The following is a 22,188-nucleotide window of genomic DNA, read 5'->3' on the forward strand; positions in this document are numbered from 1 at the left end:
ACAACAGGTTGGACACCATTCCAGAATATAGCACTTTGTGAGTTTAAAAGTTAAGTAGGAAGTGTTCAGGGGTACACTTCGTAATGCCACCACCCAGGGTATGGAGTGGGAATCCTCGTCAGAACACCACCAATAACAACCAGACAAGGGAGAGTTGGGGAGTGAACTTTACAACCATACAATCCCTATGGGGGAGGTTGAGGGCGGGGCACAAAATCAGGTATGCAGGCTCGTGCCATCAAATTCAATCTTTCAAGTGACCACCCATAGGATACTCAGAATTGCTGTGCCACATCAGCCATTGGTCCAGTTTTTATGGCTGCAGGGACCTCGGTACAGTGGTCGAAGTCTGCGTCGGGTCCAGCAAGCCAATGGTATTATGCACAGATGGGTCGTTACGAAGTTCTTCCAGCAGAGTTGGCATCCAGATCCAGGAAGACCCCTCTTCATGCAGGGGAGCAGCTCCAGCTGAAGGGTGGTCTCAGGCCATAAGTTGGTGACCTGCAGAGACCCAAGCTCAAATGGCATCAACCAATACAGTGGGATAGGCTGTCTGCAAAGCTAGACCGCCCACTAGATGGTCCCGGTGCAGGTCTGGTGGCAGGATTAATGTGTAGTTGGACCATACTGGTTGTTCCAACCTGCTCAAGGGTCGCAGCACCGATGGTCTTTTTGAATCGTTGCTAGAACACCCAGGCTTCACTGGGACTTTGCTTTGGCAAAGCTGGTCGTACTGAGCTTCAATCTTTCATGCCTTCCGCACAGTGCTCGTCTTCTGGGTCTTGGCTCTGGCTCCAGTTGACAAGCTTGTGAACAGCTAGCTACAGCCACTCTTATCCCCAATATTTGGGGGGGGTGGAGGGAGCCCATCAATGGCAAGGTGCTGCACCATTCAAACTGACCAGGACTGTCCAATACTGGACAATATCTTACCTTACATCTGCCCAGCAAAATTCATCCCTTGGCTGGAATGTGAATCTGGACAAGACAGCCACATCCCACATCTCTTGCCATGTTATACATGCCTTCCCTTTGCACAGGAATCCAAGTTGGATTCTGCCAAAAGCATGCCTTTTATGGCAATTGCTGACATGAGAAGGCAGGAAGGTGGCTTGCCAAAGAACATGATTTCCGAAAGAATGTGTGAAAAACCACATGATACAGCCATTTTGATTATATGTCATAAAAATGACATTAAGTGGCAGAAAATAAAGATCGAAGCAAGTACAATGAACCGCCTCTTATACCTCCCAAATAGTAAAACTCAATCCGCTGCCACCAGCCTGTCCTGGACACATCAAAAGGTTAATAAAATGTTACTACACAAAAAATAGAAGATGCTACATAGTACCCCTGAAGCACTTTACTGTAAAGGGATGTTTGAGCGAGTAAAATAATACCAAATCTCACACAGGGAACAGTGTCTCTCTGCAATGTTACCCATATGGGCTGACTAGTGCCCCCAAAATAGGTGAGCTGAGCAAGGGAAGTAAAGCAAAATACCTCTTACCTGAAAAACTCAGGGTTCAAGCAATAGCAAATAGCTGGGGATTCCACTGGCGCCAATTGAAGGAAAGATGCAAATAATGGGGAGTTGAAAGATGCCCCCGCTCTTTGTTAACCCATTCGAAGGAACAACACAGTCCCTGAAGAGAAAGCCAGTTCGATTTCAGCTTTCTCTTATTACAAAGCTCTGGGACACTATTTTGCACCGGTCACCCAACTTGGATTGATTTGGTTTTCTTTTGGAACTTTGCAGTAGTGAGCATTTCTTTGACAGGCCTCTTTTGGAGCATGAGGTGGAAACCTTGATTTCGTCAATAGCCTTTTATCACTGTCCCTCTTCTCTGTTAGGGCAGACACATGGAGCTATAATCCTGCCACTTCTAGGACACCAGCCACCACCCTGACATACAACATTTTTAGTTTGCTCAACAATGGCAATACAGAGCTACTTTAAGTATACTTTGGTGTCCGAGTATCAGTTCTGGGAACACTGATGAGCAGTTCAACCAACCTCCCGCTACCCACACCCACTATACGGCCTCTGACAAGAGCCCCTGAAACTTGCACTTTCAACGACTGGTGAAAGATCTTCTTCCCCTGATAGTCCTACTCAAAGTACTCCTGAGGGATGATACATGCGTGGCCTACTGGGCTCCTCTTCCCAAGAACAGAATGTCCCCAAGACACCCTGTTGCTCTACAAGTAACTTTCCATTCATTTTTGGCTGGTAGCAGTTTACTTACCCTTTGCACATGTATGTAGGTTTCTAGAGTTGGAAAATGTGTAGTTGCCTAACAAGGCAATCCCTGTTTTTGACATGGAACGCGATTTCTCTACTAATGCCACGTTCCCTTTGTGTGAAAGCAAACCAATGTGCCCACACTTGGAATGAGAGTCCCAGCCTCTGTCTAAAGTGAAGCTCAAAGCAGCAGCCGGTCAGGAGCAGCGCTCGCTGTAGAATTACTAGGATATCTGGGACTCCTGCTTGGAATTCACATCCTGCGTGCACACCTGGAAGAGAAACCCAGGAAAGTTTAAATGCGGTAGCCTCTAGGTGATGGGGTGGCCACCATAGGTTTTATTGGAAGCACTGTTTACACTCTGCTCCCAATTTTTCTGTATAGCCATCTTTACTTTGTCTAGACCTGGGACGAGTTCCAAAGAAAGAGAATTGTTCAAATGAGACCTTGATGCCTTAGCAGGGCCAGTCTGATGGCAAAGTTGTGCCTGGGTTTGCGAGACATGGTGAACCTGCACCAGATTCCACTAATCGGGTGGGCATACTGTGTGCAAATATCATGCACTCCTCTGCTACCAGAGTAGATTTGCTACTTTTGAAGCATGGAATGGACAAAAGTAAGCAGAAGCTCTGACATTCCACTCAGCCAATCTGAAGTTGGTCAGGGTCTACATTCCTATAGAAGACCAACTCCAGGTAGAGCAGATAGAAGTCCTAAGGCGTCCTTGTGAGGAAAATGCATTTACTGTATGGTTGGATTATAGAACACTGGCGCCACAATTGTGGACGCTACAAAGCCAGTTTACTTACCTGTAACCTGCACACAAGAAAAAGTAACATGTGTTCCAGCATCTTTGGTGTGGACAGTACCTTATTTAAGGTTATAGGTGTAACAACATAGCTGACACAAACTGCCCTATTTTCCTACGAAAGGTTTGCCTTGACTGGACATAAAAGTATGCTTGGACCAGCTGCACTGAATAGAGGGCTTGGAGAACTTGCCTTAACACATGCATTCCAACATCCACTACTACTCTCTGCTTGATCGTGTATGGGGTTGGGGGAGGCGGTAGGGCTCGACATACCACAGCCAAGCAGTATACCAGCAACTGTTTCTCCCTAAAAGTAGCAAAATATGCTAATTTAAGAAAAATGGAAGTAAAAAATACTCAAACAAACAGAAAGCATCCCCTAGCTTCCACCGTCACTGCTCTAATGGTATGTTGAAATCCGTGCTGTATCACCAGATTGACACAGGGAAAAGCTTTACTTTTATTACTACCTGTTCTGAAGAGGGACTTTCCATTTTGATTCCCATGAATCACTAGGTGCAAAGAAATATGGATTACAAAAAGATATATAATGATGTCCAAGTTCAAATATATTTTTACTCGCCTTAAATAAAATACCACCATTACGAATGGGAATTTCTTTTTTGCTCCCTAAAAACATTTTACTCCCAGCTTCAGAAAATAGGAAGTCCAATTCTCTTGCTTTAAAATCTTATCTGAAGCCCTGGGCCTACCACTGTCCACCAATTGACAATCCTTACTCTATGTGGGCCTGCCTGTCAGATCCCATACTAGTCATTCAGTAAAGTTCAGATTTGCAGCCCTTCGTGGAGGCAGTTTAACACTACAATCCAGTTTCGTTGCATATTATTTTAAGCTTGGCTCTCCAAGCATTTCCGTGAGTTATGCTTTCCTCAACCTCCATACTGTGGCTCTAATCCAGCTTTCCTTTTCCTTGCACAGTTCTAGGCCATTAGTTTTCACTTATAGACTCCATGATAGTTCTCCTGAGCTTTTTATGAAGGATGGTTGGTAGTTTTGTACCTCTATCAAGAGAATATGTCAAACTAACTGACAAAATGTGCTTCCCTCCTGCGAAGTTCAACAGCAGGTAGGACCGCTTAGCTGTTTGTGGCATTTCATGGGTTCTGGTTGTCAATTACAGTGGCGTGTCTAAGGATTGGTGCTCTGCGCAGGTGTTCAGATGGATTTCTGAAGAGACCTGGTGGGCAGAGGTTCAGAAGGCCAGCCTAGTTTCTTGGAACAGGGTAACCTTCTGGACAAGTCACACCGATCAAGGTAGCATTGGAAGCGTTTAAGACTAGGTCTCAGGAGGGGTGAGGGTGATCGAAAGCGAGCGCACACACAGTAAACGACACCACAAATGACTCAGTCAGGTGCATTTATCAAAAATACATATACATTTATTAAAGGCCTTTTAAGTCAAAACACAAGATGAAACCACAGTAATTATTAACAATTCTAACAACCATATACTAGGGAACATATATACAGTAACTATTCTCCTAGAGTTATATTCAAACCAGTATGGATCCACAACCTGTAATAGAAGCGGGTCAGACAGTGCAAATATACTTTAGGCAATTCTTGAGCAACCAAAACCCCAACTAATAGGCAGTCCAATCCCTACGAAGTGTGGAGCCTTGTGCTCAAAAGTACGTTTAGCGCTGCAGCGCTCGATCGTGCGTTAAAGTTCAAAACGTGTTCCTTCAAGGGGCACTAGTGGCTCAGGAAGTGGGTGGGGGATAAGGCAATGAAGAATAGAGTTCCACTATTTGAGGAGGGCCTCCACAAGAGGGCAGAGTGATTTCCAGGAATCGGGACTAGTATGGTAGCGCAGTGAAAGGGGAGTGGCCCTTGGGGGAGACTTGTGCGTAAAAAGTCTAAGGATACGCCAGGGGCCACCAGCAAGTGATGCAAGTACACACTGACCCTCGATGCAACCCGGACCAAACTTCGCCAGTCAAGTATAGTTGGCTCTCAGGTTTGAGTGCTGTAGTTGTGCGTCTCTCCGGCTTTCAGGGGCTGAGTTCCAGGACCTCAGTCCGTGGCGGGACAGTGGCCTTTTCTTCGCTTCTGGGGAAGGGAGCGGGCCAGTTCCACTGCAGGTCATCTTAGGGCATAGCAGTAAGGTACCAACGAAGGTATTCACCACAGCGGGGTGACATGGGTACCACGTAGGCTCGGGCAGACTCTCCTAGTTCCAGACCTAGGAATTCAAAGTGTACGAAATTCAGCGGGAGAGTGCCTTCTATCAACAGCTTACAGTTCCAAAGGTCCCGTATGAGCTGGTGAGGTCACTCGGCTGTCCAGGAACACTTCCAAAGGGGCTCGCCTGCAGGTTAGCCAGGAAGAGCCGAGGGTAGTTGGTCCCACTACTCCAAATGGTCGAAGCGCCCTTGCAGGCCTTCTGTGTGATCGATGAGAAACAGGGGCTCCGACGGGACAACAGCGGGGTCAGGGTGCCAAACCTTCCAGCGGGTCACCAGCGGTTCCTGGGATCTGTTTCTTCAGTTCAGGATACTTGGCTCCTTAACTAAGTTCGGTGTGAACTCAGAAGATTGAACTGGAATAGGTGTAGAGTGCCTTCTCTTATCCAAAGTTTGCTTCATGCCAAAACGAAGGCCATCCAATAGAAGATATGCCAACATTCAACCATCCCGGACATGGACCAATCACGCACCACTGTGGGCCCAGTCATCCCAGCACCCCAGCACCCCAGACATCCTGGCACCCAGGATGTGTATTGGAACTAGACGGCTCCAGCCCACATCATGGGCGCGCACACACAAAGCATGCAGAAGCCTGCGAAAGCTTAGTTTTTTTGCGGGAGCCTGCATGAACAAATAAGGAATTTCCTGGACTTCGTGGCATGGCCATTATAGGTACGGGCCACTGTCCTGGGCCAAACGCCGTAAACGCGGATTGGACCATTGAAAAGAGTCAAAAATGCTTTAAAAGTAACAGCTGCCACCAGCTCCGCCCTGGGAACACTTGTACATTCACCAAAAATCCTTCAAGGGTGTCTAGGGCCTTAAAAATGAAAAGAAGACCCCAGTGCACTGTACTGGAAGGGACATTGTACACTGAAAAAAGTTACCAAGAAGTGGTAACAACGTGAAAGACTAAGGGAAACAAAGTCCCCCAGTACTGACAGTCTGACGGGCATGTCAGTTTCCCCTTAACAAGAGGAGCAACAGCCCAGCGGAGTACAGCAGAAGGCTGGGCTCTACTGGTAAAAGTCAGGGTAGGATGGTCAGACAAAAGCAAAAAGTTTGGGGGTGGGGGAATGGGGGGTTCACAACTGGAGGGAAAACTACACAAACAGGAATCTTTTGTAACACAGGTTCCATGGAGATTCCCCTCAAAGACATACTGTAAGGAAGTGGACTAGGTTCTCACTGACAGCTGATCGGTCACTGCCAGGCAGGAGCTCTGTCCAGTTACAACACAAAAGAACATACAGACTATTAATCACGTTTCCACGTGACGTGTTTTGACAAATTGTGCCATGCCACTATCCACCAAGAATAAGGACCATGATCCCTCAAATTTCAGAACTAGTTCAGGTCACCCCTAAACACTGTCCTATGTATGGTCAGAAATTGTAAATGCAGCCTACATATTATCTGTGCAGATCTTCTGCCTGGGCACACCTCAGAGGATCAGGTATCTGGCACATCTGTAAAACTCACCTACAAATCAAGATAAACGTGGGCCGCCTGTGTCCAACACTTGTAGGGTTTCTCCTGCCGGGGACAGTGGTTGAAACAAGACCAAGAAAAGAATTCAAGGCAGAACAAGCAGAGACTGAAGACGCCCCAGATTCAAGGCAAACGGTGCACAATTACAACTTTTATTCTATACTATAACAGGAATGCTTGTGACGTGGACTCCCTGCCTCGCTTGCCTCTCTCTGCCTGTCCTGACAGACCTCTCTGCGCTACCATTCTGAACTCCTGCTGATGGATGGGCATTAACGGCGGACCGCAGGGCTAATCTTCTCCTTACCGTTCACCCTGATGGACTTGATGTGGCCGTCTTCCTCTACTTCAACTCGCTCCTGTCCATTCTCCACGATCCTGGAGGGAGAGAGGAAAGGAAGAGGTTTACATTTAGTTGTCATATATTTGCAAGCTTTGATTGGCTTCCCTTCAATATTTTCATTATTTTGGTATTAACGCTGAAAGCTTTTGTTCGGGTGCTTGTTATAGTTTGGGTATTTGATAACAGCTTACATAATAAATTATGTTCAATTGCAGAAAACTGCAAGGCAGAGGGGTGAAGGAAAATTGAAAAAAGTCCAGCAAACAAACGCAAGTAAGAAATGGTGCGCAGTGTATATGTGGAGAACTATCACGCATGCCAGGTGCAAGTGAGATATGCCTGGCTACAAGCTCACAACTCTAAATGTTGCACCATGGTTTCATGGACGATCAAGTACCTTAAACGGACAAAAGTCTGAGGCCTCTCAGGGTTGTTCAATGTTTTGGCAGTGTGGATGCCAGCCAAATAATCAGAGCCAAGACATAACTGAAAGGATTAGATGAATTACTTGAGATAAACAAAACATCACTTTTGACATTCAACCCCCAAAAACGGGACTGGTGGCCCAACAGGAGGAGAGCTCTGCTTTCATCTGGCTATGAAAACATCATATTATCTTCTAGCACTACAAGTAAAGAGCAAGGACATACTTCTATGGAAGTTAAAAGTTAGCAAACACACTCTAGATGGGTATGAACTGTGGCGGCATGGAATGAGGAGTCTGAACAAATGGTGGTATAGTGATTGCCATACATTTATTTATTTAATAATCAAAACTACCTGTCCCCAACTAGAGGTGATTTCCCAACCTCAAACAAACAAAATCTCAGGTAGTCAGGAAGTCTGTGTAGTTCAAATCCAAAAATTCAATGTCCGAGTCCAAACTCAGATTCTATCTCTACCACTTAAATCTTAATCTAAGAAAAAATGATATTTCTAAACCCCAGGAGAATGACTCCCTTCTCCAGAGTATGAGTCTCTCAAAGTTCAGCATTCTTAAAACTTCAGGAAATGTTCCCAAACAAAGGAGACGTTTCCAAGGTTCCCAAACAAACGAAATAAAGATCCACAATCACCCAGGTAAGGCTAGGAGAATGAATCCCTTCTCCTAGCTTGCTCCCCAGTTCTCTGTAAGCCTCTTCACGCTATCTCATCTTCAACTAATCTTGTAGTTCCCACAAAGGCTTCTTCCACTCTCTACTTGCTCTACTTTCTTTAACTTGCCCCCACTGGGACAATGAAGAGGCTCCCCAAGTCTTCCTTGACTCTAGTACCACACTCCTGTGGAACTGGCCAGTGAATTGCCTCAACGTGCTTCACTTTCTCTTCCACTTCTTCTACTTCTAGACTTACAGTCTCAAACTTTCCCAGCCCCATGACAGACTTACTCTTATTCCAGGTACCTTCTCTCACAGAATTCTTCACCGTTTTTTCCAGGGGTCAAAGGTTTGCCCTTCCACCTTCTACCTCTGCTCCTCTTCGTAGGCTGGCTGGTCTTTGTGGCCAGGTAATGCACATGGTCTCGGAGCAAGTCCAGGAAGGTCCACCCGTTACAGGTCACAACTCCACCATCACAGTTTCTCGTACTCCACATAGATTCGGATCTGCGGTAGGCCAGAATACACAGTATCGGCACAGTTATCGGACCACACGGTCCACCCACGAAAGGTCACGCCACCACCTCTCAGTTTCTCTACTTCAAGTGTGCTGACTCACAAGACGCAGTGCAGGCATCCCGCTGTTAGTATCTGCTACACTGGAGAGCTGCCTAGCTGAAGTCTCCCAAAGCTCCATTTCAACCTTGCGGCTTCTCGATAGCATCCTTGCTCTCCGGGTTCTACTTCCGGATTTAGACCAAAGTCTGTGTTTGCCGTTTGGTTTAAATAGCAGGGAGTGCCTCCGCGTAACGTCGGTATGATTCACAGCAGCTGGTCGAGCACTCTTCCAACTTGATTGCAACGTGCTCGGGTTCTTCATCCCTGTACTCATTACAGCGAGATTGTCTGACAGTTTAGAACACATGATTTCAGACTGTATCCTAGGAAGAGAAGGTTTGGGCATTATTACCCTGTGGGGTTGAGAGTTAAAGATGCCGTGTCCACTGACTCATGCCCTTATTCCCAGGAGGGGAGTTCCACCCCATGAGGTGCTCCCACATGTTACTATCACTCGGGGGACTAATGGTTAGCGTCACACCTCCCTAGCCTCATTGAAAGTAACTCCCCTTTGGGGAGAAGTGACACCATATGGAGGATCATCACAGAACACCTCTGCACAAGCAAAATGAAGTAAATTCTAATAACCAGAATTCCTGCGTCCCTCCAATGGTTTACAACATTTTTACTAAACCTCTTTTTGACCGCCTCGATGACTTGGGTGTCGCCTACACTAACTATGCAGATGACACCCAAATCCTCATCCCCATCAGAGGCGACTATGTCACTGACTTTGCCACTCTCAATGCCATCTACCTAACCATCCAAGCCTGGAAGGCACACCATGGGCTTGTGTCTGAATGACGAAAAGACGGAGCTGCTCCACATAGATCACAACTCCGTCCCACTAAACTAAAGGACGCTTTTCAAACCTTCAACATCGACGGTAACCTTATAAAAGTGGCCAAAGAAGTGAAAACACTTGGATCCTACTTGGACTCTGCACTCACATTAACTAAACAAGTTAATGCCACTGTCAGCAACAGCATAGACCTGTAAACTCATCAATGCTTGCAGACCCTTTGTCAACTGACAGCTGCATTACTCTTGACGGCAACCTTATAAAAGTGTCCAAAGAAGTCAAAATCCTTGATTCCTATCTGGATTCTTCACTCACCCCAGTGAAACAAGTGAATGCCACTGTGTCTGCAACAGCATACATTTGTAAGCTCATTAGTGCATGAATACCCTTCTTGTAACCTTACAGCTGCATTACTCTGGCCAGAGCCCTCATCTTAACCAGATTGGATTACTGTAATACCCTCTATGCGGGTACCAACACCCATAACATTAAAAAACCTTCGGTACTACAAAAAAATCCCCCAAGAGTGACACTGAACTTTCCCAAAGCGACCCACATATCTACTACTAGACAGAATGCCCATTTGCTAACAGTTCAAGAATGTATCGAATTCAAAACGTATTCTGACACACAAATGTCTAGCCAAAGTAGCGCCCACATATATCGCGGACAAAGTGGTCAGATCTCAGTCCAACAGGCCCACGTGTTCGGTCAATATGAACTTGCTAGCCAAACCCAGATTCAAACTACAAAAAGCAGTGGGTAACGGCTTCCCCACAATAGCCGTGAAACAATGGAATGCCTTAACAGCCAAATTGAGAACAGAAAAGTCATTTTGGACCTTTCATAAACAACTGAAAACTCACCTCTTCACCCAGGGAATTTGCAACTAACCCACTCCTTACACCTAGTTAAACTGCCTATAACTTTAATTACTGGACCTCACTACCAGGCTGGCTGATCTGCAAATTGAATGCATGCTAATAACTGCATCGTCAGGACTTGCTTATTTGCAACCGTGTAGTTACTGTTCTATATGCGAATAACTTGTACTATATATATATATATATATATAAATTACATGGCCATGGTAGTTATGGTTAAGTTGATGTTTCCATAGGAAGAGCACTTTTTGGGCGGTTTATAACTTCGCTCCCCCTGGACGAATCCTCACCAAAAAAAGTACTCTGAATTTGGTTGCAAAGTTTGGTGAGGTTTGGTCCAGGGTAGGCAAAGTTATAGGGGGGTCCCAAAATTTCTTTTTTCCCCATAGACATAATGGGAAAAAACTTTGCTCACGCCTACAGCCCAAACAGCTGGACGGATTTACACCAAATTTGCGGCAGGAGCGGCGGCTTGGTCCCGAAAGCGTGCTTTTTCTTATTTGGTGTAAATCCGTCCAGTAGTTTCTTTTTAAATGACCAAAATGTAAAGCAAAAAAATGAGTGATATCTATGTCCGCTCCGCTGACTCACTTCCCTGTTCGGCCCGAGGACTGGCCTCTGATTGGCTGTGCTGTCCGCAGACTGGCCTCCGATTGGCCAGAAAAAGTTGCGGACTTTTGCGTAGTCCGTGAACACGTCCGCTGATTGGATGGTGAGAAAACATGAAATGCATCTGTTTTCTTGAAACGCCCGCCATCTTGGATTCACTGCCTTTTTTGGGGTCCGCGAACAACGCAGTGAAAACTTTTTTTAAAAAAGCAGCATTTCACTTGTCAAACTCGACAAACAATCTCTGGGGAGGTGGGGGGGTGAGGATTCGATTGGATATGGCCATAAGAAGCCAAAAACGGGTTGTTTCACCCCCCGAAGGTCCACGAACACTCTGGATGTCCTGGGACAGTCCTGTGGTGTTCGCGGACACTTCAGAAGTCCTAGGACATCTGTACCTATTTCTGCATTACAGGGTTGGGGAAAAGCAGTTTTTGGATGGCTTATAACTTTTGCGCCACTCAATGAAACTGCATGTAATTTTGCAATTTTATTCTAGAACGAATCCCTAATGGTTTTGCAAATTTTTTGGGGATTCTGTCAAGAGGGGGCAAAATTAGAGGGGGGGTCCCAAAATATTGTAAAGGCATATAAATGTGGTGTCATTTGACGAATCTGCACAACATTTGGCAAAACGATTTTGGATCTAGATATAAATGGTTTTCTAAAGTTTGGTGGGATTTTCTCAAGAGGGGGCGAAATTAGAGGTGGGGTCTCAAAATTTTTTGATGGCTTATAACTTTGTTGCTATTTGACCAATGTGGACAAAAGTTTTGAGAAAGATTATAGACCAAACCTTCAATGTTTGTGTAAAGACTGAATGGATTTTGTAGAGTGTGGGATAAGTTATTTGACTATTGTATGTATATACATTTTGACACTTTTAAAAAAATAAAACATGGGCGGATTTCGAGCAAACTCGTGGCGAGCACTGGCAGGGACATTAAAGCATGGTTTTGCAAATGTGCCAGTGTTTTATTTTTTGACAAGTGTAATAATGTAGGTACTAAAAATAGTCATATACCTTTGGTGACTGAGGTATAGCCTGTGGCCGTGGGCAGTAGCCAGATTGTCTGGGTCATGGCATAGGTTATTGCACGGACAATCTGGCTACTGGCCATGACCGCTAGGGACGAGAAATGGTGTTAAAGTGGCTATGTCTACCTGGGACCGGCTATGTGGTAAAGATATTCGAAGGTAGGATAGGTTTGAAAGGGAAAAAAAGTGCTTGTGGTAATATGTTCATAGGGTTTTGCGGGCTGACATAGCAAGGGAAGAGGGGCTGTGTATGGAGCCCCGCCTTCTCTTTCCATGTTGGCTGTCTTGGAAAAGGATTGTCCCGCTGTAGGAAGAATAATCCTTCCTTCTTACAGCAGGACGCCGCAGGCGTCCCGCTATAGGAAGAAAAATCTATGTTTTAGCACCCTGGGTTTCCGCTTTGGGAACCAGGGGTGCTAATGGCCTTTATCCCCCATTTCAGGGGCTGCAATGGACGATAATGGTCCGCAGCCCTCCTTATTTATTTATTTATTTATAACGCACCAATGCCCGGAGACATTAGACTGTGTGGTTACAGAATTTGTTGAGGAAGATGAGGTGGAGGAAGACAGCTTACTACTTGCTGAGAAAGGAATAACCTTTCTGAGAGCATTGCAGTCATTGGATTTGGTGCGGCGGCGCATGGAGGTGGTCCCGTAGGAGTACTGTCCGGGTAGTCTGCGAATGAGTACAAAATTGCACTCAGTGCATTTCACTTTGGTAGCTTTAGCCTTTGGTACACGCCCAACAGTAGCAAAGAACTGGTACACCCATGATTCGATCTTGGTGCTAGAAGTAGGCACTTCCTCTACCTCATGGTCTTGGGTCCTCTTCATTGTCTTTGAAAGTACTGTGCTTTTTTTTGTTGTGAAGGTCCTCCAGCTGGTTGTGGTGGTGGCTCTTGGGGATAAGGGATGGCAATAACTGATGCCATTTTTAAGATAAATAGCAGTTTTGGTAAAATTCTTCCAAGTATGTACTGTGTACTAGATTGGTAATGGATAATGAGTACGAAAAGGTGTCGGAGGTGTGCAAGGGAAATTTTGAAGTTGAAAGTTGCTAGATCAGTAGAAAATGCAGTTCCGAACTGTCCGCGAAGGACGGATCTTATTGTGAAGTGCAGACGGGTTCTCGGACACGTCATCATGCCGCGCACCAGCGTATGGTCATGTGGCACTGTCCGGAAGGTCCGCAATGAAGTCAGATGTTCGTAGGTATCTACGGATGCAAAACTAGTTGAAATAGTTGCAAAACGTGTATAGAAGTGTTAACAATGATTCTAGAAGGTGGGAAATGGCTGAGTTTTAACGTGACATTTTGTAAATTGGACACTAATATCATACTTACCAAATATAACAATATTTGTTGTAGGAAAATAGCATGCACTGGTAAAAACCCATGAAATTCACTGTAAAGGGACGTTATGGTAAAGTTGCACTAATAAAAACCTATGAAATTCAGTTAAAATATGTGATATTTGTGATGTCATCTTTGATGTCCTGGGTGTTAGTCATAGCAGTGCACGGTGGTGGCGTGAGTTATGGTTGCTTAGCTTACCATAACTGTCGAATTTCAGGGGTTTTTCGATTTTACTTCTAACCGTACCGTCCTTTTAACAACGTTTTTTTTAACTGAATTTCATAGGTTTTTATTAGTGCAACTTAACCATAACGGCCCTTTAACTTAGTTTTTTCATTGAATATATATATATGTAACCAAGTAAGGAATGTACCGTCATAATCTTGTAAGATATGGGCCCAGATGCTTACGGGTCGGGCGCGCTATACAAATGGCAAAATAAACAAACAGGGACACAATTCTCAGCCGGTCAAGAATGCTGGGAGAACTCGCCTATCAAGAGAATAAAGTATCCTTTTACCTGGATTTTACAGCAAACAAACAGTCCGAAAAGTCCTGCTCTGCTATTCAAACAAAGGTTGCACAATGAAGATCAGCCTCGCGGGCAATCCTGCATGTGCTCTAGACATATAGTTGGCTGCATCGTTAAAAGTATGATAATGCAAAGGAAGCCACTCTGCTTCCCTTGGAACATTAGGGGCCTCAAACAATGTAATTAAAGCTAGGAAAATCCAAGCGGATTGTCTGCATCAAGAGGCAAACATAACAACAAGCAGGAGTCACATTTACGTGGCTCTCGTAAAGAGTTTCGCAAAAGCATGGGGCCCTCTGTGATTCTACACTCATTCATCCAGCCCCAGAGGGATCATCACCTTGATTCGCCAATCGCTCCCATCCTGCAGGACCGCGACAGAGATCCTCCAAGAAGGGAGATTTGTCATTGTATACAGGGTCAGTGGCTTCTCCAAGCAACGAGTTGGTGGTAGATCTCTTTCTTCGGCTAGGGCCTCCATCTGGAACAGCCTTCTAGCCTCTCTGAAACTTGGAGAACCATCTCCGGTTCCGGAAGCACCTCAAGGCTTTCCTCTTTGCTTCTGCTTTCTCTCCTCCTCTCTCCTGCTGAACTCCCGTCTGAAACTGAAACTGCACTGGTCACCTGGCTACCCTCTGATCTCGGGCCCTCCCCACCAGTTGCACACCTGCACTACCCTCCCGCCCCCCTGGCAACCCTTCCACTCGGGGTCTGTTTCTGTATCCCTACAGACACTTGATGTCTGCACTTACCCTTGCACTTGCCACCAGCTGGCCGCACTTTTTAAAATTGTTTTTACTTTGTGATCCCATTTACTGCACTGCCCCCTCCGCCCCTGCACTTGCGCAATCCCAATGTTACCTGGCCTAGTAAGATCATTGTCTCCGTCTTCCCTTTTGTTCTCCCTCCCTTGCCTTGTCGCGCCTTGAAACACTGGTTTATAGGCGTGTTATAAATGCCATATAATATCTGGGTTCCTGGCAAACAGCAAAATGATGCCTGTTAAAGTATATGCTCCTGCTTATTTCTCTATGCCCTAACGGACAGATGTCTGAAATATATAGACTCTCATATGGTGTGGCTGGGAGATTGTAATACTACTGGGTATACACTGGGATAGATCGAGCACTAGACCGAGGGAACTTACCAAGCCTGCATTAGAAATGTAGGAGGCTTTGCCGTTCTTTGAGCTGGTCGATCTCTGGCACACACTCAATCCAGACTCTGTAGGTTTTTCATATTACTCCTCAGTCCATGATGTGCAATCGCAAATCGACATTAAACTGACATTGTCCCAAACGCTCCATGCCACCACTTTTGCCGTCAACTACTTCAAAGGACATTCTCAGACTTCTCCGCTTTGAAGTGGTCTTTCTCGCTCCTCAATATTTCTTACCATCCCCCCCCTGGATATTTAAGGTCGGGTCAATTGTGGATCTGGTTTTCGAGACGGAGGTAGAATCCACCATTGCATCCTTTTTTGCACTCAATACTGGGCCAGTATCACTGGTAGCCAAACTTTGGGAAGCATTCAAGGTCTACAATAGAAGTATCTACATAGGCTTGGAGGGAGGTATACTCAAATATATCTGATGTGAGTTTACGGACTAAGAAACTGAAATAAAACACGTTGAACAGGAGCTAGAGGGTACACGTAATGCAGTCCAAGAACATCCCCTACATACCAAACTCAAAAGAATCCGGTAAGCAGCGGATGGAGATAACATTCCTGGAAAGACTGACTATAACTCGTAAATATTGTGAAAAGCAAAGGCTGGGCAGGTCACATGCATGATTAACGGTGCAAGAGACATATTGGACATTGTAGCAGTAAAGGACAAAACAGGTCACACAGTAACCTCACCTGAAGGTATCCACGGTGTAGTCCACCTGTACTATGCACACTTGCATGAGAATAAAGATGAAAGGTCCTTAACAAGTGGATCTGGAAACTAGGACCTTTCCTGAATGCCCGCTAACTACCGCGCAAGTTCACAACCCACAGCAAAGGCTCCTGAGAGAGATGGCCTAACCGCTGAATTCTATAAAGAATTTACAGTGAGACTCGACATGCAGCTTCAAAAACGGCGGAAGTGGTACAGTCTGCCTACCCGCAACCATGAATCAGGCCTACATTAACCAGAATATTGAAATCTGATAAAGACCACAAGAATTACATTTCGCTGCTGAACATAGACACTAAAATATTTGCCACGGTCATGACGAAACACATGCTGAAGTTGGTAGCACCAGCAATGCACCCACCCAGATCAATCCAGGTTTCTTCCAAGAAGAACAGCCCATTACCTACGAAGACCACTTGCAGGATTAGCACAGATAGATCCAGAGGCCCAAGCTATAGCAGCGTTCATAGATGCCGAGAAGGCCTTTGACTCCCTATCGTGGCAGTACTCATTCACAGTGCTGGGGGAAATGGAAAATGGGCATTGAGGGAGTGTGGGGGGGGGGTATTTTATGTGTCGTTTACAACTGTTGTATGCTGCACTGGTAGCCAAAGTCTGTACCATGGGCAAATGTTCACCTTCTTCTCCACTGTGCAGGGGAACGGAACAGGGTTGTTCCAGTTTCCCACATATTATTTGCTGTATTCATGGAGCAATAAGCTATCGAGATCAGGAACCAGCATCTGGATAGGGGTCTTGTGCTGGGAGGCTGTAGGGAGATTATTTCTTCATGTGTGGGCAAATATTCTGTTATACCTGAAAAACCTGAGTCAAAACCTGCACCCAATGATTGACACATGAGATAGCCTGTTTTGGCACATACTCCGGGCTGTACGTCAAGTGGTCAAAATCCATATTATTCCCCCTAAATGAAACCACTACAAAACTAGATATTGTGGGAGAATATAAGTGAGAGCAAGAGTCAGTAAAATGCCTTGGTATTGTAGTTAGTAGAAAACATGCCCGTCTACTCAAAGTTATACATTCTTAGACTCCCCGACAGCCAGTCTCATTAGATGACCAGCCTATCACTCTCAGTATATGTCAGGATAGCTAAAATGATTATAGCGCCAAAGGTTTTTGCGGATACACCTAGGCCAGACAACAAAGAACTCATAAATCTATGGGAAATAGTGACTTGCCCCTATGGGCAGGGAGACATGGGAGCCGCAGATATGGAAGTTTACTACATAGCTGCAGAGGGGCATTTTCAATCGGCCTGGATGACAGGTTCCTGGATATACCCCCACGTCCATATTGAGAGAGCATCTTCCCACTCCCATTTCTTACAATCCTTGTTGCTCTCTTACCACCAGATAGACAAACGTAAATGGAATCCAGTCAGATGAACGATTTATGCCTGGAGGAGACCACATAAGAGAATAGTGTGAGAAACCAGGAATGGGACACAGACACAGTTAATAGTTTTGGCAATAGACTTATTTTAAACAAAAAAGGAGTTGGAAAATGCCTTGCTGCCCCTATTCTAAAAGGAACTTTCCTACTAAAATGAAGGGTTTGTCTGATGTCAAGATGTCCAAAGCAAATCCTATCCTCGCCCTCACATTCTGCAAAACAACTCTAATATGTGAAGGGTAATATCTTTGCCCGTGAAAGTGCCCAAATGTTCAAGTTAAAAAGGAATGTATAACTCCAACACAAAGGTTCCCAATGGATAAAGGTCACATTTCCAGGGGACAGCCCCCATACCCAGGTTTTCCTCTTACAGATGTCCAAGCTCCTAAGGGTAGGAGCCGTCTTTAGACTTTTCTGTTCAGCTTAGACTATACAAACTGCCTTTATCTAGGTGCCTGGCAGTCCAACTTAGGAAACTTCAAAAGTATCCAAAACTCTGCGGCTCACCTGCTCATTGGCTTCCAACCTAGAGAACACATCAGCCCCACATTGAGAGTCCTACACTGGCTCCAGATTGGTCGACTGACTACCTTTAAAGCAATGTGCATTACTCACTGTGCCATCAACACCGGTCCTGTATTCGTTCAAGATAAACTCACACGCTAGCGACCCTCCAGGACACACAGATCCAACGCACGACTTCGACTAGTTATCTCCCAATATAACTGCACCAGACTGGGAGGTTCCTCTTCCTCCTTCCAAGTTCCCACCATATGGAATTCTCTCCCTCTCCACATCCACCGCATTGACAACCACCTCACATTCAGAAAGGCCCTCAAAACCTGGCTTTTCCCTTCCTCTTCTTGAATCCCTCTTCCACATCATCCATTGAATGCTCCTTGCACCCAAGTGCTGGCCCAAACCCAACAAAACACCAACAATTCAACACGACAACGGATGCTAGCATTGTTCGCATTGGCATACTGTGATAACCGTGACTCTTTCCACTCCCACAGACGATCATACACCAAGTCCCCTCTCCACCTCCCCCACCACATTTACGCCAACCTTGTTTAGCCTTCCCAGGATGCCCGAATATATATGTTTGTAACCCTCTATTGCACCTATAACTGCTCAATGTAGCCATTGCATCACACAGCCGTTACAAGCAGATGTCCTTGACAACATACTTTCCAGACTGCTTAGCATTTGTAGAACATGGGGGATGTGTACTCATACTATAAATGGTAATTGGTCTATAGCACTCAGAGAATCCCATTAGCTTAGTTCATATGGTAGCCTATCTGTACCTTCGACAAAATGTTCCATATCACCCAGTCTATTGCATTTGGTAGGCTAATAGGGTCGGCTGTCCAAAGTGCCCAAAAAGTCTTTCAGGGTAGTTAGTTTTTTCTCACCCAAAGAAGATGACACAGCGACATCAAAGTTAAGTTCCATCTGCGCTTAAGGTATGTGTAAACGTGCTACTTCGGTGGACATCCGCCACAGGCACGGCTGGTTATGGGATAGAGACTGCTTTGCTCATCGTTTGGGACAATATTTTAGAGGCTGCCGACAAAGGAGCATGCTGGTCATGCATTGACGGCGGTCTTTGATACAGTGGATTTCATTCTTCTAACCAGACTGTTGTGTATAGCGCAGATGTCAGACTTAGCCAGTCAATGGTTTAGATCGTTTTTGTGCAACGAGTTAAAGCAGGCTCATATCTATCGGAATTTCTGCCTATTAGGTGAGGAGTGCTGCAGGGTTCGTCCTTGTCACCAACATTATTTAACCTATACATAGGTCCATTGCTGAATATATTTGCCCAGTTTCATTTGTGTTATCATTTTTATGCGGGTGATACGCAAATTTATGTAAGACTTACACAGTCGGCAGTGGCAATTGAAAGTATGGTGAAATGTGCTGAGAAAATACAAATTTGGATGCAGGAAAATATGCTCCAATTAAATCCATCCAAAACAGAGATTGTCTTTGGTCCCAAAAAGAAACTATGCAAAGAGTTGGACTCAATACCTTGTCCCACTCTGGACAAACCGCGGATTATAACCAAACGATAAAAAAAAAATCTTGGTGTCATTTGGCAATCATGCATGAATGGAACCTTGCAGGCAAACCAGATAATAAAATCTTTTTATTATCAGATGAAGCTTCTGAAACCTCTGCTTACACTAATTTCTGAGAGAAACCACCCTATGGTGGTGGATTCTCTTATAAACACTAAATGGGATTACTGCAATGCCTTGCTGATTGGCCTAGCTAAATATCAACTTCAACGGCTTCAGAAAACGCAAAAAGCTGCAGTACGATTGGTCTTTTCACTGTCTACGAAAAATCCAATCAAACACAAATGAGGGGGGAAATGTCCCACAAGCAGTGATGGAAAGGGACTGTAAACTATCCAATATCAGGTGTCCGGAGGATCCTACATTGCCTCCCTATTCAGGAGCGAATACAATTTAAACTGTTACGTTTGGTTATTAAATGTATCCATGACCTCGCTCCTGCTCATTTAGTAGCCAAAATCAAAAAATACAAACCTTCTCGATCTCTGCATTCCAAGGATAAATGCTTGTTGGTGGTTCCCTGTTCTCAAACTACCTGGGGTGACGTTTTTCTGTTGCAGGCCCACGAGCCTGGAACTCGTTGCCAACATATCTTTGTCAATTGGATTCCGTGACTATTTTTCGCAAACATCTAAAAACCTACCTGTTTGTGTAGTTCTTTGATCATTTGGCATTTTTGAGTTCTGTACCAGCACTATATTATCATCTGCACCTAGATGCAGTTCGCTGTCAGGTTCTCTTGGAGGTATGCACGTTAGAAATGTAAAATCAAATCCATCCACGCACTCTAGAATGCAGCTATGACTATGCCAAATTCTTTGTAGATGGTCACAACGGTTTCGCACTGAAACACCAGACTTGCCTCTACCTCTGCCATTAGAATACAGCGACAACCTATGACAAAATTCAGTCTAGCTGCATACAGATTGAGCCTCCTGCACTAGCGCTCTGTCATGTCCTCCCGCTTAACCTGCGCACATGCCTGCCTTCTTGGGCTGCTTACTGGATCCTAGCCAGCCCTCCTAAGTCTTAATCTTGGCCAAATCCACACACGCTTCTTATGCCTCCTTTTAGAACATTCCCATACTTAGACCACAAAGCGCATTGAGGCCTTACAGTTGGGAAATGGCGCTATAAAAATGACAAAAATTGCTTTTATGTTAAACAACTTGGTTATTCGTCTTAATTTTCGCATGAACCTGGTGTGTTCCCTTGCCAGGTTTCTTATCCCAGTTAAACTAATTTCAACACCGTGTTTGGCTATACTTGATGTATCCTCATATCAGGACTTAATGTGATCGACTTTACACACTTGCCAACTTGACTTTGCCCGGTATACTCTCCTGCCAGGGCTTTCTAATATGCTTTACTTGACATACTTGCAGACTTGACAATATCTTATTCATGCCATTATTTCTCTTTTGGAAATATCGAGGCTCACATTCTGTCTTATATGCTTCATTTATTCTTATTTGCCTTCAGTATGGTTGCCGAAGTGCCCCGCTGTTGCAGCTTCCCTCTGGTGGACTCACTGGTTCACTCTGGTGTGCTTCAGTTCTCCCACAGCAAGTCTGCAGCAGCTCTTATGCGTCCTGCTCCTGTTTTCCGGGTTTGCCAACCTCGCTTTGTGACTTCCATATACCTCGCGGTTCCAGTTTACCTGCTATGCGCTTCATGTGCAAGCAGCATGGATGCTGCTCTCCAGTACCCACAAACGCCAGTAAGTCTTCCCTTCTCTTCCTCTAGAGGCATCCAGCAGTCTTTTCTTTGGCCTTCTCCATGAGCCAGTTGGCTCCACGGCTTTCCCAGCAGCACAGCGGACCCTAAGTCAACACAAAGATGTCTAGGTTCCGTCAGCCAGCGCCTCCCTTCCGTCAGCTGGTTCAGTGTTTTTAATGTAGCAGGACCAATTATGCGCTCGCAACCACTAGAGCGCAGCTTGTGCTTCTGATTTTTTATCGATCTTCATTACTCCCCTATGCTTTCTCTTCACAGTACTTTTATATTCATGAAAAGGGAAGTCAGTTCTTGGTGACTAATAGACAGGGTATGGGAAGGTATTCTTAGCAGCTTCCATGGATGGGTTATAATAATATGCCATTAATACATGGAGAAAGGAGGGGGTATCCCTAAAAGGAAAAGATGGGGATACCATGTGTCACTCCCTTGAGGGTTGCCTGCCCCCATGTGATCCTCCCTCATATAGCTGCCCCCAGGCTCAGGATCATATAGAGGCAGCCGTCCCCTGGCCACATGGGGACAGTTCACAGCTGGAAAAAAGAGTGACAACACCACTGGATTCATCACCCTAGCTATATTCAGGCCTTACTACCAGAGTCTGTCCCGATGGCATATCCGAGAAATGTCACCCATGTGTGCTAAAGGGATTTGGAAAGCTTGGGTGTAAGATGGGGATATTGAATCTGGGAGACATGTTCCCGAACGGGGTATTTGTGCCGAAGGATCTATTCATTCTATTCCAAACATTCTCTTCCGTCTCTATAGAGGGTCATGTCAATTCCATTTCTCAAGTCAGCCATTTCCATTTCAGAGTTCTGTCGGATTTTGCCATTTCTCCCTTCCTCCTTAGATGTGGCGGTGGTTGCTTCTCTGGTTATGAGTCAGATTCACTATTGCAACTGCTTTTCATTTAGCCCAACCATTGTACCGGATTCATCGATTACAACTTCTTCAGAATCTTGAAGCTTGAGTCTCCACTGATACTCCATATGGATCTC

At 45.2% G+C, this 22,188-nt stretch overlaps 1 protein-coding gene across 7 annotated transcripts in view; it reads right to left on the reverse strand.

Moving 5' to 3' along the window:
• Positions 1–22,188, reverse strand: part of DNAJB2 (DnaJ heat shock protein family (Hsp40) member B2) — a 628,983-nt gene that overhangs the window by 133,057 nt on the left and 473,738 nt on the right. For all 7 annotated transcript variants that reach the window (XM_069616895.1, XM_069616890.1, XM_069616892.1 and 4 more), the window contains exon 8: positions 7,069–7,139. In XM_069616895.1, coding sequence (XP_069472996.1) covers positions 7,069–7,139 — 71 coding nt within the window. The remainder of the gene's footprint in view (positions 1–7,068; positions 7,140–22,188) is intronic.

This window comes from Ambystoma mexicanum, chromosome 9 (genome assembly GCF_040938575.1).
Source record: "Ambystoma mexicanum isolate Mex_15411 chromosome 9, UKY_AmexF1_1, whole genome shotgun sequence".
In the NCBI taxonomy this organism is placed as follows: Eukaryota; Metazoa; Chordata; class Amphibia; order Caudata; family Ambystomatidae; genus Ambystoma; species Ambystoma mexicanum.